The sequence below is a fragment of the Hyperoodon ampullatus genome (genome assembly GCF_949752795.1).
Source record: "Hyperoodon ampullatus genome assembly, chromosome: 17".
Taxonomy (NCBI): Eukaryota; Metazoa; Chordata; class Mammalia; order Artiodactyla; family Ziphiidae; genus Hyperoodon; species Hyperoodon ampullatus.
The window spans coordinates 62,757,210-62,779,182 of NC_136930.1; the positions used below are offsets into that span (position 1 = coordinate 62,757,210).

Below are 21,973 nucleotides of genomic sequence, written 5' to 3' on the forward strand. Positions count from 1 at the left end.
TCTAGGAATGAAAGACTCAGCCATGTTGGTTAGTTTTCCTTATCAGAAGAGAATTGCATCTTGTTCCTAGTAACAGCAGAATATTTGATGTCAGAGGGAAGGAACCATGTGATGTGATTTAAAAAGGAAAGAGAGAAAAAGAAAACAGTCTGTGTGGAAGGAATCTTCCCCTTGGCATGGCTGGGATAGTGTCTACAATGGATGCATTCATCAGCGATGGCCAGTGTTGATGCAAGGGGTGTCCTTGGCTTGTTCTGATGATCTGGGTAACGAATTAATCGGGAATATACACGGAAAGGACATTCCACCTCCATTGTTCATTGTTAGTGGGCCAGGCAGCTGACTTCGGGGCCTTGAGCCTGTTTGCCCATCAGGAGATTTTGTGTTTGAAACCTGAGGCCACTGAGCAGAACTTCCATATAAAGCAGGTCTGCGGGAATGTGAGTGAGACACAAAATGGGGGTGCAGGGGACTCCAGGATGGGGACAGAGGGTTGAGTTTGTGAGGGTTGAGGCAAATAAATGGATAGTCCACCTGCTTTCAACTACAAGGCGTAAAAGAGATGGGGCAACATTCCTTTTTTTGGTTTTGTTTGTTTTTTTTTTTAAACAGCATTTTCATTGACACTCAGAAGACACATTAAAAAAGACATGATGTTAGAGGTTAATAAAAATGATTACAGGGCTTCCCTGGTGGCGCAGTGGTTGAGAGTCCGCCTGCCGATGCAGGAGACACGGGTTCCTGCCCCCGTCCGGGAAGATCCCACATGCCGCGGAGCAGCTGGGCCCGTGAGCCATGGCCACTGGGCCTGCGCGTCCGGAGTCTGTGCTCCGCAACGGGAGAGGCCACAACAGTGAGAGGCCCGCGTACCGCCAAAAAAAAAAAAAAAAAATGAGTACAGAGTCTGGGTTTGAGCCCACGTGGATCTAAGTTTGAATGTGGTCCTGCCCCTCAGCAGTCATGTAAAGTTGGGCCATTTAAACTCTAAGCCACCATTTCCTCATCTGTAAAATGGGAGCAGTGTCTGCCTTCTGAGATCTGAGGCTTACATGAGAGAACATTTCCAGTGCCAGATTAGAGGAACCACAGGCATGCTGGTCCTGCCTCTGCTGCTTTGGGTCCACTCTTGGGTTTTGTCTTGTAGTGATATTTAGGGTTTTGATTCTGCATATTTTGACTTGACAGATTTGGAAGGTATACATATAGAAATATACAGACATCTTCCAAACTTGATATTGTGAGATTCTATCATCTATCTATATATCATCTATATATTTATCTATCTATCTATCCATCTATCCATCTGTTATCTATCTCGCAATGCCCCAGACCCCATGTTTATAATAGGCAGCCACAGAGGCTATAATAGTCAACTTTAAGAACATAGGTTTCTAGTCAGACTAGATTTGAATCCAGCGGTACGGCTTATTACTTCTGTGGCCTTGGGCAAGTTTGGGAACCGTTCTGTGCTGTGGTTGCCTCATGGCAAAATGCAGATAATAATATCCCCTATCTCATAGGTCTCTTGTGAGAGTTTCCATGAAGTCATTCATGCAAAACATCTAAAATGAAGCCTAGCAGAGGGCACGTGCTCAATAAATGTAAACAATATTTGTTGAAGGAAGATCAAGTAAGGACCTTTCCAGAATATTGCCTGAGGGGTTTTCACCTTGTAAATGGCACTCTGAGTATCAGTTTTTCATTCATCGCCTGCAGCTGGGATCCAGGCATGCATTTCACCCAGGGCAGTAAAATGGTTAGAAATTCAGGCTCTGTGGAGTCCAGGTGATCTGGGCTGACACCGCAACACCACATTCTGGCTAGTGTGCTAATTCGCACCCCTGGGTGTGAGGGTCCCGTTGAGATACAAGACGGGTGCAGTGCTGGCCATCTTGCTGGTGTGTCAGGCTCAAAATGAAACGAATACTCCTAACTCTACAAAGGGCACTGCCTGGTGCGTGACTACGCTGGGAGCTTTTCTGTTTTTTTCTTCCTTCTAGTGCGTCTACATCTCACTTTTCTGTGTTTTCATGTTCTTGCATTTAAAACAAGGAAACAAATGAACGATTTTTTCTGGAGGGAGAATGCAGAGACAATAAACTGAAATTTTAGGAGCTTAGGAAGCAGTGTCACCTGGGCAGAAAGAATGTTGAAAACACCCACTCCGAAATGACTCAGGGATGGGCCAGCTTCAGCACATCAACTGCCCAGGAAGAAGCGTGGCTCTGTATCTGATACCCCCAGGCAGAAGGGCCAGAGTGGAGCAACAGACACCTGCTCAAAGGCTTCTGAGCCAGTACAGTTCAAGGAAGGCTTAACTCTTATGATCGAAAGGGGGTTTCAAGAAATCTGCCTCCAACTCACAGCAAACTCTGGGGATGGAGTGTGTGAAAAAGTTAGCTGAGGGGTGTGTTTGCAAACTCGTTGCTCTATACATTATATAGTAACCAAAATTTTCCAGGTGGGTCATCCAGCCTGAGTACACCCGTATTTAAATACACTCCTGCTCATCAGTAGGTACGACCTGATCAGGTGACCTGATCTTCTATTTGGATAACATCAAGACTGGAAAATAAGAATATACTGTCCCACAAGAGACACGTGAATTCATTAAAAAGCAATGCACAGCAGGCAAATTAGATCATCCTCTGAACAGTTCCTCCCTTTTCCCCTGCTTCCTCTCCTCCCTTCTCTTCTTCCTTTTCCTTCTTCCCTTTTCTCCTTCCATCTCCTTTTTTTCTTTCCTCCTCTTCCTTCAGCAAACAAGTACTGAACATCTCTTGTGTGGCAAGCACTACCCCAGGTGAGGGGGTACTCAATGTCTATGAATCCCAGTCCCTGTCCTCAGAGAAATTAACGTGGAAATAGATCAATGACAATTGCGTTATGATACGGTAAGCACTTTGGCTGCCAATAGCTGAGAGGAGAAAGAGGAATTTTTATGGAGAAGTTGACATGTGTGCTGGTTCTTGAAAGATGAGTAGGAGTTAGGCAAGCAGAAAAAAAGGGGGAAGAGGAGGGGTGGAGGTGGGGGAAAGGATATTCCAGGGAGAGACTACAGCATGATGCTTTCTGGGTCTGTGTACATGTGTGCTTACTATGACGTGTCACAGCACCGCTGCAGAACAAACATGATTGATGTAATCGTGAGTCAGACCTACTGTGTTCAATTACGCTTTGCCTCTTGCTGGTCCTAGGACCTCGGGCAAGCTGACCCATCTCTCCGAGCCTTTGTTGTCTCATCTTCCCAGTGGATGTGCACCAGCTCATGGGTAGCGTGAAGTTTGGATGCAGTCGTGTCCGGGATGCAGTAGCACAGTGCCGGATTACAGTAAGCACACGGTGGGTGGCACGTAGGAGGTGGGGTGCTGGGTGACATAAGGATGTAAGGGTCATTTGTAAACTCTGAAATAATATCAGAATGTAATGGGAGTGGCATTTGGATTGTTTGCTCCCCAGAAGGCTTGTCTGGCTGCAGTCTCCTCAGTAAATATTTAAAAGTGGTTGCTTGGTATCCAGACTCTGAGACAGGAAGTCTCCGAGGAAATGCCGGGGAGCACAGGGCAGAGGCCTCGCTGTGCACTATCTAAAGGGGGCTACTGTTTGAGCTGACATGGAATCAGGAGGGGGGCTGGGGAGACTAGAAAGAGGGCCAGGATTAGAACTAGGCGATGGCCTGGTCTCATTAAACAGGAGCAAAAGGAAGGCCGTGCTGGGGAGAGGCTCAGACATGCCTGTATTCTCCTCAGCAGTTAGCAATGACCATCCCCATACTAGTTACTGGTACTTGAGTTAACATTGGCCGTTTGGGCTAAACTTGCCTTGTATAGAGTTGGGGATGCTGAGGTTCATTTCGGGAGAGAGACTTCTTTCTGATCACATAGGTAACCCCCCTGTTCCAAGACACCTACCCTTGAATCTGGCGTGATGCTATTTCTCTCCCTATGGTTTCTAAGTCTCTGTTTTCCCATCTGAAAGATGGTAATAATAGTATCTATCTCTTGTGGGTTGTTCTAAGGATATGGATCAAAAGTGCTTAGCAGGATGCTGGCATGTGGTGAGGGCTCAGCGTTATTTTTATTACTTCCTTCCCTCCTGACCTGATTCCTGCTGAGTGTTGAATGAGCGCCTGACATGGTGCCTTGTGTGGCAACTTTAAAATAGCTGATTACATAATTCTCTGCTAAATCAGAAACGATTTTGTACTTGTAGAGAAGTAGTAACAGGAGCTAAGAGTTTAAGAGAAATTTATGGGAGAAACACTTCAAATTGAGAATGACAGCTGAATATAACGCACTTGCTAAGGGCCAGGCGCTGGTCCAAGCAATTTACGTATAGTCACTCAGGCCTCACAACAACCCTATGAAGTAGGTATTACCTCCTATTTTGCAGATGAGAAAATCAGAGCACAGAGAGGTTAATTAATTGCCTGAGGTCACACAGCTAGTAAGTAATGGAATTCAAACCTACACAGTCTGGATACAGAAACTCTACTATTGACTTCTCATCAAGCATTTTTTTGTTCCTGCCAGAATTATTTATTTAAAAAATTTTAATGATAGAAAGCTCATTTCAACTATTAGAATGCTGTTTTTTTTTAGTAGAAACACCAGTCGAGACCTGTGACTTGTCTGCTGACCAGGGAAGCTGAGGACCACTTGCATGACCATGGGATCAATAAATGTTCTTGATGATGAGAAAATAGGAAGTGAAATGAAAAATGAAGGCCAGTTATCACTATTTGCAAGGCAAAAGGGACAGCCTCTCTCAGGGCAAAGTGTGTGTGCAGAAGAGGCGTTATTGTCAAACTCTGCTCCCAGTATTCCTTCTGAGTCAAATAGAATCATATTTTCTGCTTCTTTTCTGTAAACTGGGACTAATACCTGCTGTACCCAGCAGAATCTCAGGAAGATAAAATAAGACAATGTGATTCACTGCAGCATCATTCACAATAGCCAAGATATGGAAACAACATATGTGTCTGTCAATGGATGAATATATAAAGAGGATGTGGTAGAAAGAAAGAAAGAAAGAAAGGAAGGAAGGAAGGAAGGGAGAAAAGGAATATTATATATAAAGGAATATTACTCAGCCACGAGAAAGAAGGAAATCCTGTTATTTGTGACAACGTGGATGGACCTTGAGGACATTCTGCTAGGTGAAATAAGTCAGAGAAAGACAAATACTGTATGATATCACTTATATGTGGAATCGAAAAACGCTGAACTCATAGAGACAGAGACTGGGATGGTGGTTCCCAGGGACTGGGGGAAAGGGGGAGAGGTTGGCCAGAGGGTGCGAACTTGCAGTTCTAAGATGAATACTTCCTGGTGATCCAATGTGCGGCGTAGTGATGATAGTTAAATAATACAGAAACTATATATATATAAACGGTATTATATATAAATATACATATATAATATACATAAATGGTATTATATACAAATATATATAATATATATATATATATAAACGGTAAATAAACGGTATTATATGCTTGAAAGTTGCTAAGAAAGCACCACAAAAAAGAAATGGTAACTAAGTGCCACGGTGCAGGTGTTAGCTAATGCTATGCTGGTAATCATTTTGCAATATATAAGTGTATCAAATCGACACATTGTACACCTTAAACTTACGTAATGTTATACGTCGATCGTATTTCAATAAAGCAGGGGAAAAAAAGACGACGAGAGTACTGGGCAGAGAGATCTCATAATGGTGATCAGAGCTGGCCAGGGAGGGATTGGCTTTTCTGAACTTCTCCAGCAGGCTCTCAGGACTCTTCCTCCTTATCTCCCCATCTCATCCCAAATCTTCCAGTTCCCCCTTTCCTAAAGCATCTTGCCCTTAGCTCACAGGGATCGTCGTTCGGGGACCACGGTGTGCCAGGGAGTTGCATTTTAGTGGAGGCATTTTGAAGACTGAAAAGGCATGAGGCCAACAGGATGGCCAGTTTCTGATGTTTGCTCCTTTTGGGTGACTGCTTTCCAACCTAATAAACTGTCCAACATTTTCACAGGTAAAAGGTCACTTCTCGGGCTTCCCTGGTGGCGCAGTGGTTGAGAGTCCGCCTGCCGATGCAGGGGACACGGGTTCGCGCCCCAGTCCGGGAGGATCCCACATGCCGCGGAGCGGCTGGGCCCGTGAGCCATGGCCGCTGAGCCTGCGCGTCCAGAGCCTGTGCTCCGCAACAGGAGAGGCCACAACAGTGAGAGGCCCGCGTACCGCAAAAAAAAAAAAAAAAAAAAAAAAAAAAAGGGTCACTTCTCCCTACCTGACAGAATCTATGCAAAATGACTGCCGGTTTGTCTTATTAGCAAGAGGCCTATCAGTGTGAGGTAGGGGAGGCAGAGGACAGATGCTTTGATGGATTCCTCACTGTGCTACCTGAGTCCTCAGAGGGCCAAAGAAGCTTGGGGACTGACAGCACGGAGCCTCGTGCCCGTCCATTTTTTAAACACCTGGTTGCCCACCATTGATTCTAGGGGCAACAGTGGAGAATGGATCTACTTAAGGAAATTTGCTGAAGCCTCATCTCCTCTCTGAAACTGTTCCTGCCCCTCTTGGAGAGAGTCGAGGATTTTCTGCCAGTGGTGGGCTGGCACTAAGGTGAACAGCTGTCTGACTGCCGAAGGTTGGGGATTTCCCCGGAAATCCTGGATTTTCAGTGCTAACACTGGGCCCGTTCCAGGGAAACCGGGATAGTTGGTCACCCTGGCTGGGACTGACTTTGTAAGTTTGCCACAGCCAATTGTGAGCATACACAAATGCCTGAGTCACATCCTGGGCCTGTTAGATCAGAATCATTAAGATATAGGTATATACTAGGTATAGGAATTTTTAAAACTCTCCAGATAATTCTAACGTGCAACCAAGGTTGAGAACCATTGGTCTGATAAAAATTAGGAACTTTCCCATTGACATCCCAGTGAATGAGAAAGACAACTTAAAAAATATATACACTGAGGGCTGTACAAGTAAGAAATCCTAGACTTTATCCAAGGAGCAAAAGATAAAGGGAAGAGGTTTATCATAGATTCTTAGGGTAGAAATTCAACCAAGCATTTTTCAAAGTGAGTGACATGGAACACTGAAGGTATTAAAGCCCATTAGATTCCAACTGAGAAAGGAGTTCCTTTTAATGGATAAAGAAGATGTGGCACATATATACAATGGAATGTTAGCCATGAAAAGAAACGAAATTGAGTTATTTGTAGTGAGGTGGATGGACCTAGAGTCTGTCATACAGCGTGAAGTAAGTCAGAAAGAGAAAAACAAATACTGTATGCTAACACATATATATGGAATCTTAAAAAAAAAAAAAAAAAAAAAAAAGATGGTTCTGAAGAACCTAGGGGCAGAACAGGAATAAAGATGCAGATGTAGAGAATGGACTTGAGGACACGGGGAGGGGGAAGGGTAAGCTGGGACGAAGTGAGAGAGTGGCATGGACGTATATATACTACCAAATGTAAAATAGATAGCTAGTGGGAAGCAGCCGCATAGCACAGGGAGATCAGCTCGGTGCTTTGTGACCACCTAGAGGGGTGGGATAGGGAGGGTGGAAGGGAGAGGCAAGAGGGAGGGGATATGGGGATATATATATATATGTATAGCTGATTCACTCTGTTATAAAGCAGAAACTAACACACCATTGTAAAGCAATTATACTCCAATAAAGATGTTAAAAAAATAAAATAAAATAAAATTCTCTCTAGAATCTTCTGAGTAGTTAGTCTTTGCCAGGTAATAGTATGTCTTTCATACTCCTCCAATCTAGGGGTTGATAAACTGTAGGCTGGGGCCAAATCCAGCCCATCACCTGTTTTTGTAAGTAAAGTTTTATTGGAACATAGCCAACCCACTCATATACATTTGGTCAGTGGTTGCTTCCACACTACAGTGGCAGAATTGAGTAGCTGCAACAAAGGTTGTATGGTCCAGAAAGCCTCAAATAGTTACTTTGCAAACACCTTCTCTATTTCATGCAAAAGGTCTTTTTTTTTTTTTTTTTTTTTTGCGGTATGCGGGCCTCTCACTGTTGTGGCTTCTCCCGTTGTGGAGCACAGGTTCTGGACGCGCAGGCCCAGCGACCATGGCTCACGGGCCCAGCCGCTCCGCGGCATGTGGGGTCCTCCCGGACCGGGGCACGAACCTATGTCCCCTGCATCGGCAGGTGGACTCTCAACCACTGCGCCACCAGGGAAGCCCGCAAAAGGTCTTTTTATCAGAAAACAGGTGACAGGATCTGAGCCTTTGGCTGGCAATAGTATTTAGTTCGAATGTAATACACTCACTTTCTGTATTAACATCAGCTGATATTGGTTTTCCATTTATGGTACTAATACAAAGTTTCTTTTTAAGATAAATTTGTGTCAAAAAGATGAGTGGATTTAAAGAAAATAGTTACTAGAATTATTAGTACAACATGTGGCACATGTATCTGGCAACGTTCAAGAGGTCACACTTATGTCTGAAGTCTGGGAAACATTATTCAATGTATCCAATTCCCTCATTTTACAGATAAACTGAGGCTTGGTGGTTAAGTCATCTGCCCAGGGTCACTTACTTGCTTATGGTAAAAACTGGACTCCTCTCTCTCCGGACAATGTTCTTTCACCTCTAACTGGTCACTCATTTGTACTTTGAAACCAGTTAGCACGAATGCAAAGCATTGCACTATTTAAAGTCAATGAACTGAATTCAGCTGGAAAATATCCTGGTGACGTTTCCAGAGATACATTTAGTAGACACTGATGGGCAATTTGAAACACAATAGAGGGGTCATTCACATCTTTAAACATGAATCTTGGGTAATTAGTGGCATATTGTTTAATTAAGTTGATTGCTTCTTGGGCGTGGTTTCCTTGAAACAATAAATTTGATTAAAAGTCTTGTTTTTTTTGGGTTTTAAATCAAAATCTGCGTAAATGCTTGTCAGAGCAGAAAGTTAATGGTCACCATGGTCTCACTGATAACAAAGCTGATTCCGCCCGTTCTTAGATCCTATTCTCACTTGGCTCAGCTTTTGAAGTCTGCTAGCCAAGGGTGTAGACAAGATAGCTAGGAAAGTGTGTTAGGAAACCTTTGAAGGGTGCTGAGAACACAGGGAGCACTTCGCTGCTGTTTATTCACCCTTTCAGAGATGCAGTTATAAAGTGACAGGTATGACTATTAGTAGTTTGGCCATCATTCTAAATGGGTACAAATATTTGCATCATTCATCAAATAAGGCTGAAAATAGAAAAAACATCCCCTTGGATCAGATCTCAATATGATATAGCCTTACATATGCTGTGTGTTCTGAAAACTAAGTGAAACTTTTTAGATTAAAAAAGTGATTGTTCTCCTAAACTTGGGGTTATTTTTATGTTGGCATTTTAAGAACACCTTTTAATGAAGATTGGTATAGTTAGGTCATTTTCCAGAAAGACAAGCTTCCTTAGGCTATGCTGTCCGGGTTATACATGTCAATGTGATATTTACCATCAAAGGTGACTATGGGGTTGAGACCTGACCTTAAGGACATGTGAACTTAAGACTCTTCAAGGTGGTGGGTACCACTGTTTCCAACGTTACTGGCAGTACACTCAGAAACGCAAACAATGTGATGGGCCTACCACGCCCTGAGCTCTGGTAGAGGAAGACTTATTGGGGCAGCCCTTTTGGGGGCTACACCCAGAGAAGAGGTGAGCAAATGGACTCCTGATTATTTCACTCATGATTATGTCTTTCCAGATGAGCACTGTTCATCTAGGCAGGAAAACCAGTAGCTTGGCAGCCTTGTTACTGGGTATTTCTGCAGGGAGGCCCTTTGCATTCTCGCCATCAGAACTTAACTTATGAGCTAAACAGCCTTTTGGGGGAAAACCACCACCTCTCAGCTGCCATTGTCATCACAGGAGTGGCAGCCCCAGTTGGCTCATTCTTGGGGGCCCTTCAGTACTGTGTTGGTCTGGACCACTCAGAGTTTCTTCTAGAGGCAGAATAACATGCATTGTCTTGAAACCAGATTTTGTGTCCTGGGGAAAATGTCTGCTTTGAGGTTGTCCACTGATGGTTTGGGGCGTTAGAGACCTCTGAAGAGGGTTACACCTCTAGATATCCAATGACTGCTGTACTGCCTCAACAAAAGTTGAGGGAAAGGTGGTGATGGGGAGGTGATGACTATTTCTCAACTGTGAAAGGAACCATGTCTTCAAGAGTTATGAAAAATGAAGCACCTTTTTCTCATTGGAAAAGAATTGTCCATTTCCTTCTTCTATTGCCAAAGGCTGTTTTTTTTTTTCTTTTCTTTTCTTTTTTGCCAATTCAGTGAGAGTATGAACTTGGGATTCATCGCTTACAGGAAAAAAGGAAGCTAGTGTACTCTGGCATCCTCCAGAGTCAATGATAACTGGGCAGATGGAATTGAAAAGTGAAAATATTGGGGGCTGAGCTGAGCCGTTACAGCATGGAATAGTGCTGTGTAGTAGGGCATAACCAACAGTATGTGAACAAGTTCAGATTTGCTGAAAAGGAAACAAGGTGAAAGAGCTAAATTTGCTTTGAGCAAGTTTTTGTCTCCTCCAGAATCAAAACAATGAATGTTATTCTTCCCCCTGGTAAGAGAGTTGCAATATGCATTGGATCCAAACTTAATTAATTATTTCTTTAAAATTCTTCTTAGCATTTTTATCTTCCTTTTCATTCCCACCACAATCCAAACCTCCATCACTGAAAGGGTGAATTATTTTACTGCCTTCCCATCTGATCTTCAAATCTTCATTCCCTTTCTATTTCAGTCCATCCAATAGTAGTCATAGTCGTTGAAGTAGTAGTAGTAATATTAATAAAAACAATAGTTATAAGAAAGCAATACTGATAAAGCAATGTTGCCCATCCCTAACGATAGGTAAGGTCAACTTTGGCCACAGTGATATTCAAAGACGTAGGCACATACCTCAGCCAATCAGAATTTTCCCTGGCATTGTATGTATAGAAGCTTAGAGAAAACTCTTTTCCTTGGGGTAGTTAATCTGGAGTTATGTGAGGCCATGGAACTCTCTGTGGTGCCTGAACTATCTGTGGCCAGGCCTCCCTTTCATCAACTCCTTTTGCCTCCCCCATCATTGAAAAGAAAAAGTTCATTTTCAATAGGAGAGAATAAGGCTAGGACATGGAAAGAAAAAGAGTGTGTGTGAGAGAGAGAAAGAGAATGAAAGAACACTAGCTGACAAGTTGATTTCCCCAGCCCTGGAGAGGAATCAGGATCCATCACTATCCTCTTCACCTTTGCCAGTGATTGGTCTAGGATGGGCTTTTGACCGATTCTGGCCAATGAGATAGAAAGGGATGTCTGCCTGGGCGTTCCCAAAAGATTTTCCTCACTGATAGGGGACTGGTACAGGAGGAGAAAGACATTTTTTTTCTCCATCCCCTTCCTTCCTTCTTGTGACCCTATCATGTGAGATTACTAACTTGAACGCACACATGGCCATTGTCTTGCATCCAGGAGGGGAGATGTTGCCAGTACCTCAAGGGGGGCAGAATGGAAAGGCAGACGTAGCCTGAGTCCTTAACGACGTGACTGAACTGCTGAACCAGCCCTAGAGTCCCCTCCTTCCAGACTTCCTGTTAGGGTTAATCATCAAAGGGCTTTGTTATTTAAGCCACTGTGAGTCCCATAGTCTGTGAACAAATACATACTAACTTAAAGACAAAACAAACAGACAAAAAACCAGAATTTATACACACAAATTCCCTCAATCCCAGACTTCTCTCTTGAGTTCCAGATCCAGCTACCTGCTAGGCATTAAACCCAGGTGGAACACAGAAATCTCAGACTCAACAGATCCCCAAACCAAACTCATCCTCTCACCTTGCAAACTTTGCCTCATCCCCCGGGTGCATCGCCATCATCCACTTGCGTGCACAAGCCAGTTACCTTGGAGTCCCGCTGTAGTCTTTCTTGTCCCTCACCTCCCATATCCTGTCAGTCAGCAAGTTATGTCGGTTTGACCCTCCAATCTATCCTCATCTCTCCAATCCCATCGTCACTGTTTTAGTTGGGGGCAGGGGTTCATCATCTTTCTCCACTTTCAAGTGCTTTACTTGCCTTTGGTCATGTTTCTCTCCAGACCTTTCTCCACCAGCTTCCAGCGTAGTCCATCCAAAGGGCAGTGCTTACCTTGTCATTCCCTTGTCTGAGATCGATTAGGGCTTCTCTACTGCCTAAGGTAGTGGTTCTCAAAGCGTGGTGCCTAGACCGGCAGCATCAGCATCACCAGGGAACTTGTCAGAAATACAGATTCTCAGGCCCCACCATAGCGTGTCTACTGAAGCAGACGCTCTGCTGATGGGGCCCAGCTCTCTGTTTAAACAAGCCTTCCAAAGGAATCTGTTGTGCAAAGTTTAAAAACCACTACTAGCTTAAGGCGATAAAGCGCAATTTCCTTGGTGTAATGGGTTGAATAATGTCCCCCCAATTCATGTCTACTCAGAACCTCAGAATGTGACCTTATTTGGAAATAGAGCCTTTGCAGATGTAATTAGTTAAGGATCTCAAGATGAGCTCAGGACTTCCCTGGTGGCACAGTGGTTAAGAATCCACCTGCCAGTGAAGGGGTCACGGGTTCGAGCCCTGGTCCAGGAAGATCTCACATGCCACAGAGCAACTAAGCCCATGCACCACAACTACTGAGCCTCCGAGCCACAACTATTGAGCCCACGTGCCACAACTACTGAAGCCCGCGTGCCTAGAGCCTGTGCTCGCAACAAGAGAAGCCACTGCAATGAGAAGCCCATGCACTGCAACGAAGAGTAGCCCCCGCTAGAGGCAACTAGAGAAAGCCCACGCACAGCAACAAAGACCCAACGCAGCCAAAGATAAATAAATAAATAAATAAGGAAGAAACACCAAACCTCTACAGGTGGTTTAAAGAAAAAGAAAGATGAGCTCATTCTGGACTTAGGGAGGGTCCTAATTCCAATGACTGGTGTCCTTAGAAGAAGAGGAGAAAGCATAGAGACACAGATGGAAGAAGGCCCTGTGAAGATGGAGGCAGAAATTAGGGTTATCCTGCCCGGAGCCAAGGAGTGCAGTGCCCCAGGGCCACCAGAGTCTGAAAGAGGCAAGAAAGCATTCTTCCCTAGAGCCTTCAGAAGGAGTGTGGGCTTGCTAACATGCTGATTTCCAAGTCCCTAGACTCTAGAACTTTGAGAGACTAAATTTCCATTGTTTGAAGCCCCCCAATTTGTGGTAGTTTGCACAGCAGCCCTAGGAAACCAATACACATTACATGGCATGCAAGGGACGTCGGGTCTCAACCCTGTGCTCCTGTCTAGTCTTGTCTCCTGTCTCTGTCCCTGCTCATTGATCTTTCTATCAAAAATATGTATGGAACACCTGTTATGTGTCAAGCCCCAGAGCTACGGCAGTGAGTAAGACAGCGTCTGCCCTCAGAAGCTCACAGCCTGCGGGACAGGGTAGCAGCTGCCCAGGCAATTGCTGTAGGATGTGCTGAGTGCTTTGGCAGGGCTAGAGCTCAACTCACCAGCAGCACCAGCCTTCCTGGACCTCTCTGTGCTCCTGCATTACAAGGAATGCCTTTCTCCACTCTAGAAACCCTATTCTACTCTCACTTCTCCCACAGGGCATCATTCCCTCCTCTGTCCAACTTTTGAACCTTGTTACGATGGACACGTTTCTGTGAGTGCGTCCACCACACGTCATTATAATTATTTATTTGTGTGCCTCCTGACCGGACTGTGAGCTATGTTGAGGGCATGGACTGTGGTTGTTTATCTTATTCCTCTTTTTATCTCCAGAGCCTCAAACAGTACCTGGATTCTGGTAGTTTCTCTAAAAGAATATGTCGAGCTGGCTGAGAGGATGGAGAGTGGCCCCCTGCCTTTCTGCCGCCAGCTCACTGTGCAGCTCTAAGATGGGAGGCAGGAGAGTGTGCGGCCTGGTCTGGGGTGGAGGAAGGAGCAGAAAGGGGTAGTTCTCTGGGTTGCATTTGGTGTAAGAAGCCCAGGAGGAGGGCATGGGGCTAAGAAGGCTTGACATGCCACGGTCAGGGCGTGTGGGCAGGCTGAGGGGTGGGGATGGTTTATGCTCAGAGCAAGGGCACAGCTCTAGTGAGGCCCGTGAGAGGCTTTTGCTTCAACACTGGTTCTCAAACACTAACGAACATCAGAATCTCCTGGAGGGCTTTTTCAGCAGCAGTTGCTGGGCACTTCCCCCAGAGTTTCTGATTCAGTAGGTCTGGGGGTGGGGAGCTGATCATTTGCATTCCTAACAAAAGCCTAGGCGATACTAATGATGCTGGCCTGGGGGCCATATCTGGGACTATTGCACTGAGGAATACCTGATAGTAGACCCATGCTTCTACATTAGGACCACAGCTTTCAGAACTGCGCACAGTCTAGCAAGCACTTGAAAAATGTCTGTTATTATCATCATCTTCATCTTTTCAAAAGGCCCCTTTAAACCCACAGGGATGCCCATCATTGCTGGGCCTTTGGATTCATGTTGCCGAGCTGTAGAGCAGAGTTGCCCAGGTGTGCTGGGATACGCTGGAATCCATCCCCTGCACGAAGTGACCCTGGGTTCCTATAACTTTAGAGTTCTTGGGTCAAGTGTTCAGTTTGCATGTTTTTCCTTCTGTCGGTGGTTTTGTCCTTGCCAGCCTTTCCCCCACCACCTCTTTAAAAGGACTGCTTTTAATCTATTATAGCCAAGAAATCTCCACAGCCCAGATTGTGTAATTGTGCCAAAAATGTAGCTAGACTTTAAGTGGGTGAGTTGTCATTAAATAGAGAAGATATGAGGGGTGGGATAGGGAGGGTGGGAGGGAGGGAGACGCCAGAGGAAAGAGATATGGGGATATAAGTATATGTATAACTGAGTCACTTTGTTATAAAGCAGAAACTAACACACCATTGTAAAGCAATTATACTCCAATAAAGATGTAAAAAAAAAATAGAGAAGGTATGCTTTAGTGCATGTCATGTTTTCACATCAGAGGCCATTTTTGTTTCTTCTTATGGATAGTGGTAATTGAAGGACTAACTTTCTGGGACAAAAGGTTTCCTGATAGGAGATATATTACTGCACGGTCTAGGCTGGTTTCTGCTTGGGGTTCACTGCGATTCTTTGAGTTTGAGGATCACAGTTGAATGTACACTCTTGGTTGAAGCCGTGCTTACTTTTGTCTCAAATTCCCAAACACATTCTCACCTGTCTCTAGAGCCTCCCTCAGGAATCTGGACCTGGTTCCCCCCCTGTCATGTAGCTCCCAGGTGTTCCCGATCCACCCTCATCTGAGCTGGCTGGTTTGGAACTCCTGCTACAAGTCCCAAACTAGTCTCCATTTCAGACAATATCTGTGTTGGCTAAATATTAGCACAAGTGAGTCATAAACGTGGCATGTTGACAAACACTGTGGCAGATTGCTGAGCTGATGTTCTAACATTTACAAGTTTGTTTTCATTTACCAACGCTCAGAATGACACTTCGTTCATCAGCGGTGTGCTGAGCTAGTCTTGTCAGGATCGTGGTGTGCAGTTCACTGTTTCTCAAACTCTGTGCTCATTAGCATCACCTGGGGAGCATTTAGAAATCCCAACACCCGGGCCAACCACCAGACTAATTAATTCAGACTCTCTGGGGGTGGGACTCGGGCATCCGTGATTTTTAGAACTCCCCAGGTGACTCCAACACTCAGCCAAGTTTAAGAACTTGTTCCCCAGTTCATTGCTTCTCAGACTTTAACGTGCATGGGAATCACGTGAGGATCTCGTTAAAACGTAGATTCTGATTCAGTAGGTCTGAGTGGGCCTGAGATTCTGCATTTCTAAAAGCACCCAGGCCATGTGGATGTTGCTGCTAGCCCAGGGTCCATACTATGAGTAACAAGGCAGCAGTCCTTTCTAGCGCCTGTTCATTAGTCTGGAAAAAAATGTCCAGAAATCAACAGTCCTCTTGAGTTTGTGATTATTTCCACATTTATCCATGGCACCCCTAGATCTTGCTCCCTGTCTATGACCCTGCCACCTATAGCCACACTCTTATGGCAAAGTCATCTCACTCTTTGTGTCAATATTCTATTTTCCTCTAGATGGTGATTCTCTTGAAAACAATTCACACAGTAGAATAGAAGAGTCATCTGGCTGAACCTAAGCTTTTTCCTGTAGATCTATTTTTCTGTCTCTGCACAGAGCTCACTGAGCACAGGGACATGGCCTCCAGGCTGAGCAAGCTCTGAACACTGTGTTTCAGCAAATGATAATATCCAAGTATCCGTTATTACTGCTCCAAATAGGTTAGGCACAAACACCATGTCTTGAGTTCAAAAAATGATGGCAAAAGGATTGGAGAAAAGCACAAAGCGAAAAAAAAGTAATTTTTAAGTTTTCAGAATTGGCTAGGATTCCATATCAGAGTACCTTGGAAAATGTAACTTCCTGGCCAACATTCTATTGGCTTTAGAGCAATATTTGTCAAACAGTTATCTGCGGACTCTGGTTTGTGGACATATTTTTGGGAATTCAACCTTCCTAGTAGACTTTTTATATAGTGTCTTTAGTGCTGATAATAACTAATATATAAAAACAAATATAAAGCATACTGGATCATCAGGATGAGCAGGGGCTAGCACATGATTTCAATGCCTGCATTTGTGTTTCTATGTAAAAAGCATGCCAAATAGCCATTCTTTAATTGTTACAAACTCATGGTAAAAGAACAGAGAACAGAGGGGGGTTTAATATAAAAGGCCTGCGTTTTAGCCAAGAGAAGGCCCAATTGTCTTACAGGGAGTCTTACAAACAAAAGTTTCTCAGTAGTTTGGATAGAGAAACGTGACAGGAGAACTAAGAAGTCACACACTGCATCATATTTTAGACATGCCGCAACTCAGAAAAACCACATTATAGCAATCTGCGCCATTTTTACATTTAATCTCAGCAAAATAACATTATCTATTACACTAAATCAATAACATACTTTTGCACATCATGGACTTGAATTTTACTAGCATTTAGTTTGCAAATTTGTTTTGGTGTGTAGTTGCTTTAAAACTATAAGCGTCGTAGTTTTAAGTTTGTACCTCTTCAAGTCATTGTCTAATGCAGTAATTTGTCCTTTAAAAAGGTTTCGCATTTACTCATCTAGAAACACAGTCTTAGAACATATTCATTCTTTATGCACATGTTAAATTCCACTAATATTTTCTACAACGTCACAGGGGCATAGTGTAGGATCACGTACTCTGTTCCAGGACACCATTAAGCGGACACTGTTGGGAAGAGAAGCTGAGTTCCTAAATTACATTTTTACCTTAGCTGCAAATATTATAACAAACATTTTCTAGGGAAAAATTTCCCTGCTTGGAAGTAATGCCTGATGGTGACATTTTCAGACCAGAGGATTGTGGACGGTCCAGTATAACAAGTCACTGGTGAGTAATACGGGCCCATGAGAAAGCCTGGTCATACCTATGATTTGGAGGGAAAATAAAGTGCTTACAGGATGATGGAACTCTGGCTCTCCACTCCCTGATGGGTGGCTGAGAGGCTGCACGGCTGCCGAGGGTTGGGCCTGCCCGTACAACTGTTGACTGCCTTCTGACAAGGAGTAAGATTGGCTCTGGGGAGTCAAAAAAGAAATACATAAAATGCTAGACCACTCACACAAGCCAGCTGCCGCTTTCAAGGGGTAACTTTCAGAGGGTGAAAACATCCTCTTAAGCTGCTAAACCAGGAGCCAGTGATTTTTCCTGAGATCCTCTGCATGGTTCACAAGTATTTTATTTTATTGATTAAAATTTTTTTTTTTCTTTTGGCTGCGCTGCACGGCTTGTGGAATCTTAGTTCCCTGACCAGGGATCAAACCCATGACCCCTGCACTGGAAGCTTGGAGTCCAAACCACTGGACCACCAGGGAGCCCAGGCAGGATCAGAAGTATTTTATTTTATTATTTAAATTTTTTTTTCCAGGATCAAAAGTATTTTAAAAGTAGGTTTCAGTTTCTCTGAAAGATAATCTAAATGGAAGCTTCGTAGCCTTGGCTAGTATGAAAATGCTACTTACAGATGATTTTAAAAATAATGCCTCTTTGAAGAAAACGCTTGTAGATTTGCCACCATCTGAGCACAAGTTTGATTTAGAGCAAAGGAGAAAATCGTATTAACAAAGTTCTAGTTTACAGAAGAGTTTGGAGTTTTATTCTCTTCGCTCCTAGTGTACACACAATAAATCCATCTTCCTGTGGGAAGCCACATTAGGTGCAGCAAAACCTTATTAAAATTCTTATTGCCATAGCTTTAAGTATACCTTTTTCGCTGTAAAAAAAAAAAAAAAAATCAAGATTTAACTCTGACCTGCCTTGTGCATAGTTAGCTCCAAATGGTAGTATTTTTGTCAGTTTTTAGCCATTAATAGTTTATAGACATGCTATTCACATGAGCCTAGACATTTCAGAAGAAAAGTAAAATATTAAATCCATTCCGTGAGTATTTGCAAATATCTGGGCATTTGGTGCTGTTTAGAAAAAAATACTGGGATATTTTCGCCTTTCAATCCAAGTTGTATAGGTTTGTGAGAGTACTTGTATCTTTATCTACTGATATTTGCAACATGAGCCTGTATTCCCAAAACACCGATGGGCACAGTCTATGAAACTTTGTGCAGCTTTGCTGCAAACTAACATCTTTAGTCATATATTCCTTAAATACTATTTTAACTACTTGCTCTCTGCAAGGCACTGTTTACCACCTTGTTTTAAATACTTCTCTTTCACGCCTCCAAAGAGATTTCTGACTAATGGAGAAAAAATATATTCCAAATGCATTTTGAAAGCATGGTTTGCTGTTGTGAAAACCAACAATTAGGAGTGATCACAATGATAAAGTATAAAAGTATCAATCATGATTTCATAGTTTAAATTTCTCCACATGCTAACCAAAAGTTAGAACTTGGTTTGATTCCCGAAAGCAATAAATACTTACACTGCGATTGCCCATTTTCTTTTTTTCAGAGATAGTTGTTCTGTATTTCATTAAGAGGTCAGCTCTCCTACAGGCCAAGTTTATAATGGCTTTCCCAGGGCATAATATCTCTTGAGTTTAATAAGTAACCGTTGGCATTGCATTTGAACACATTGCTGGGGATGGGTAGGGAGTGGCAGCAGCTACAAATGATCTTAACCTGCCCACACTGCCTTGGTTGGCCATCTTTTAAAACTAAAATATTTATTAATAAATCGAGTGTTGGCTTTTCAAGTTGAATATCTTATTCACAACTAAAGGGCTAAACCTTTCTCACTCCTGGATTATTGAAAGAGTTACTCTTTTTTATTTTAGGTGTTCATTTAACATTTTATACCTTTAGGAGCTTCCCTGGTGGTCCAGTGGTTAAGACTCCGTACTCCCAAAGCAGGGGATATGGGGTTCGATCCCTGGTCGGGGAGCTAAGATCCCGCAAGCTGCATGGTGTGGCCAAAAAAAAAAAAAAAAAAAAAAAAAAAGTGTACGTTTTCACTAAGATTTTATGCCTTGGAGTGATAAAAGCATTAACCAAACAAGACTGAAAAATCGTCTTATTTTACTAACATCACCCTTATTATTACAAAGGATCTTTTTGAAGGCTACATTGAGTTATGCTGACATCATTTTTATAATTTAGCTAGTTTCTAAATTTAAAAAGTAATATGTGCAGATGGTACATTTTTCCCCCTAATAATATGAAGAGGTACCGTGAAAAGTAAGCTTACTGACCACTCAGTCCCTGCCCTCTGAGGTTTGAGCCCTTCCAGAAATGGTATGCATACACAGCCATGTTTATCTGTCTGTTTATCTGCCTAGCTATCTTTGGTATGCTTTCTTTCAACAAATGGGTTGGTACATTGCCTTCTGTTCCATGCCTTCTGGGCTTCATATACTAAATAGATACAAGACATTGGCACATTTCTTTTTCAGTGACCGCATGTTCATCTACTATGGGTATGAACCAAAGCTTATTTAATCAGTCCACTATTCAAGGTCATTTAGGTTATTTTGGTCTTTTGAATGACTATCTTCATTTATGCATCTTTGCATATGTGTACATGTTTATCTGTAGAATAAAATCTAAGAATGCAATAGCTGGCCAAAGTGTATATGCTTTAAAATTCTGAGAGATGTTGCCAAGTTGTCCCATACACAGACATAAAAATGCTGAACGACTTTCAAAGGCCAGCTGACCCACGAGGCTGTCTTTCAAAAGACAAAGTGTATGGGCTTCCCTGGTGGCGCAGTGGTTGAGAGTCTGCCTGCTGATGCAGGGGACACGGGTTCGTGCCCCGGTCTGGGAAGATCCCACATGCCGCGGAGCGGCTGGGCCTGTGAGCCATGGCTGCTGAGCCTGTGCGTCCGGAGCCTGTGCTCCGCAACGGGAGAGGCCACAACGGTGAGAGGCCCGCGTACCGCAAAAAAAAAAAAAAGACAAAGTGTATACCTTCCTACAGTAATATGCCAGTGCTCCTTTCTCTACATAATGGCCAACACTGAAGATTTTCAAACTTTTTCATTTCTACCAATTTCAAAGATAAAAAATGGTTATCTCACTGTTTAATTTACATTCCTTTCCTTTGATATTCTTAAAATTATATATCCCGATCCTTAAAAGCTATTTGCATGAATTCTACTGTGGTCTGCTTGTTTATGTCCTTTATTTTTGAGTTATTAGTTTTTTCATTATATACTTGTCACAATATATATAATAAAATCCAGGCCTTTGTCAAGCATAACAGTTATAATTCCCCAATTTATCTTTTGTCTCTGTTGATGTTTTCATTGCATATATGTGTGTGAAGAAAGTGTTAGATATATTTAAATACATAAAAACTATCTTTTCTTCTTTCACTTGCTTAGAAAAAGTCTCTGCATTAAGATGATTAAGACTTCTTGTACATTTTCTTCAATTTTTTTTTAATGACTTCATTTTTTAAGGTTTACATCTTTGATTCATTTGGAATTGATTTTGATGTAGAATAAGGAAGAAATAGATTCAGCTTTAGTTTTGGTTATTCAATCGATCCTAGATGTTATTAATCTTTCCTCTTTCCTCTTCTGGTCTAAGATGCCATCCTTATTTTATGCTACCTTCCCATGTAACATAGTATGAAAATTCTTATAGGTTTATTAGCTTCTGCTTATATATTCATTCTTTTGTTCTTTAACCTTTATCTATTGCATCTCTTGGATGGGCTAATTGCTTGGACTACAACAGTGAACAAAAGGGATATGAATTTTCTCTTTCTGGAATGTACAGCCAAGTGGAGGAGATATACAAAGAACAAATCATTACAAATTGTTGTATGGGCTATGGAGAAACCAAACAGGATGCTGTGATGGAAGCTAAAGTGTGTGTGCACGAGCACACTTGTGTGCATGAGAGTATGTATAATTTACTTTAAATAGAGATAGAACTCTTCAAGGAGCTAACATTTAGGCTGTGAACCAAGGGATGAGAAGAAGAGCATCATCTGAAAAGAGAAAGTGTTCCAGGTCAGATGTTTTAGTTTGTGCTACACCTCAGAAATAGGACAGGGCTTTGCAAATGACAGGAAATGAAAGATGGCCAAAGAGATTGGAGTCCATTGTGTGCCAGGTGGGATGCTGGTTGCTGGAGATGCAGTGGTAAACAAGACACAGCTGTCCTCTGGGTACTGACAGTGGAATAGGGCAGAAGGCAAGAAGATATAAGTTAACAACTAACGCTTTGACCGTTCCTGATTACTTTGCCTTTGGTGTCTAGTTTGCGTTCTGTAGTTCACTACCTCCTTTTCCCAGCCCCAGACTTCTCAGGGCCTAGTCTTCCCTGCCCTACCTCCGTGCTGGCTTTGGAATGATCTCTGTGTCACTAACCCCTCCTAGAACCCTTGATCAGTGACAGTTTTCCTCCCTCCCTTCCTCTCCCACCCCAGGGTGTTGAAGCTCAAAGTTCAGG

General features: G+C 43.0%; 1 protein-coding gene across 1 annotated transcript in view; it reads right to left on the reverse strand.

Annotated features, from left to right (window-relative positions):
* ANXA13 (annexin A13) overlaps positions 1–19,044 on the reverse strand; it is a gene marked incomplete at both ends in the record, with an annotated part of 54,709 nt that extends 35,665 nt beyond the window's left edge. The window contains 2 exons of the mRNA XM_079722323.1: positions 17,513–17,632; positions 18,994–19,044. Coding sequence (XP_079578449.1) covers positions 17,513–17,632; positions 18,994–19,044 — 171 coding nt within the window. The remainder of the gene's footprint in view (positions 1–17,512; positions 17,633–18,993) is intronic.
* Between the last annotated feature and the right edge of the window lie 2,929 nt (positions 19,045–21,973).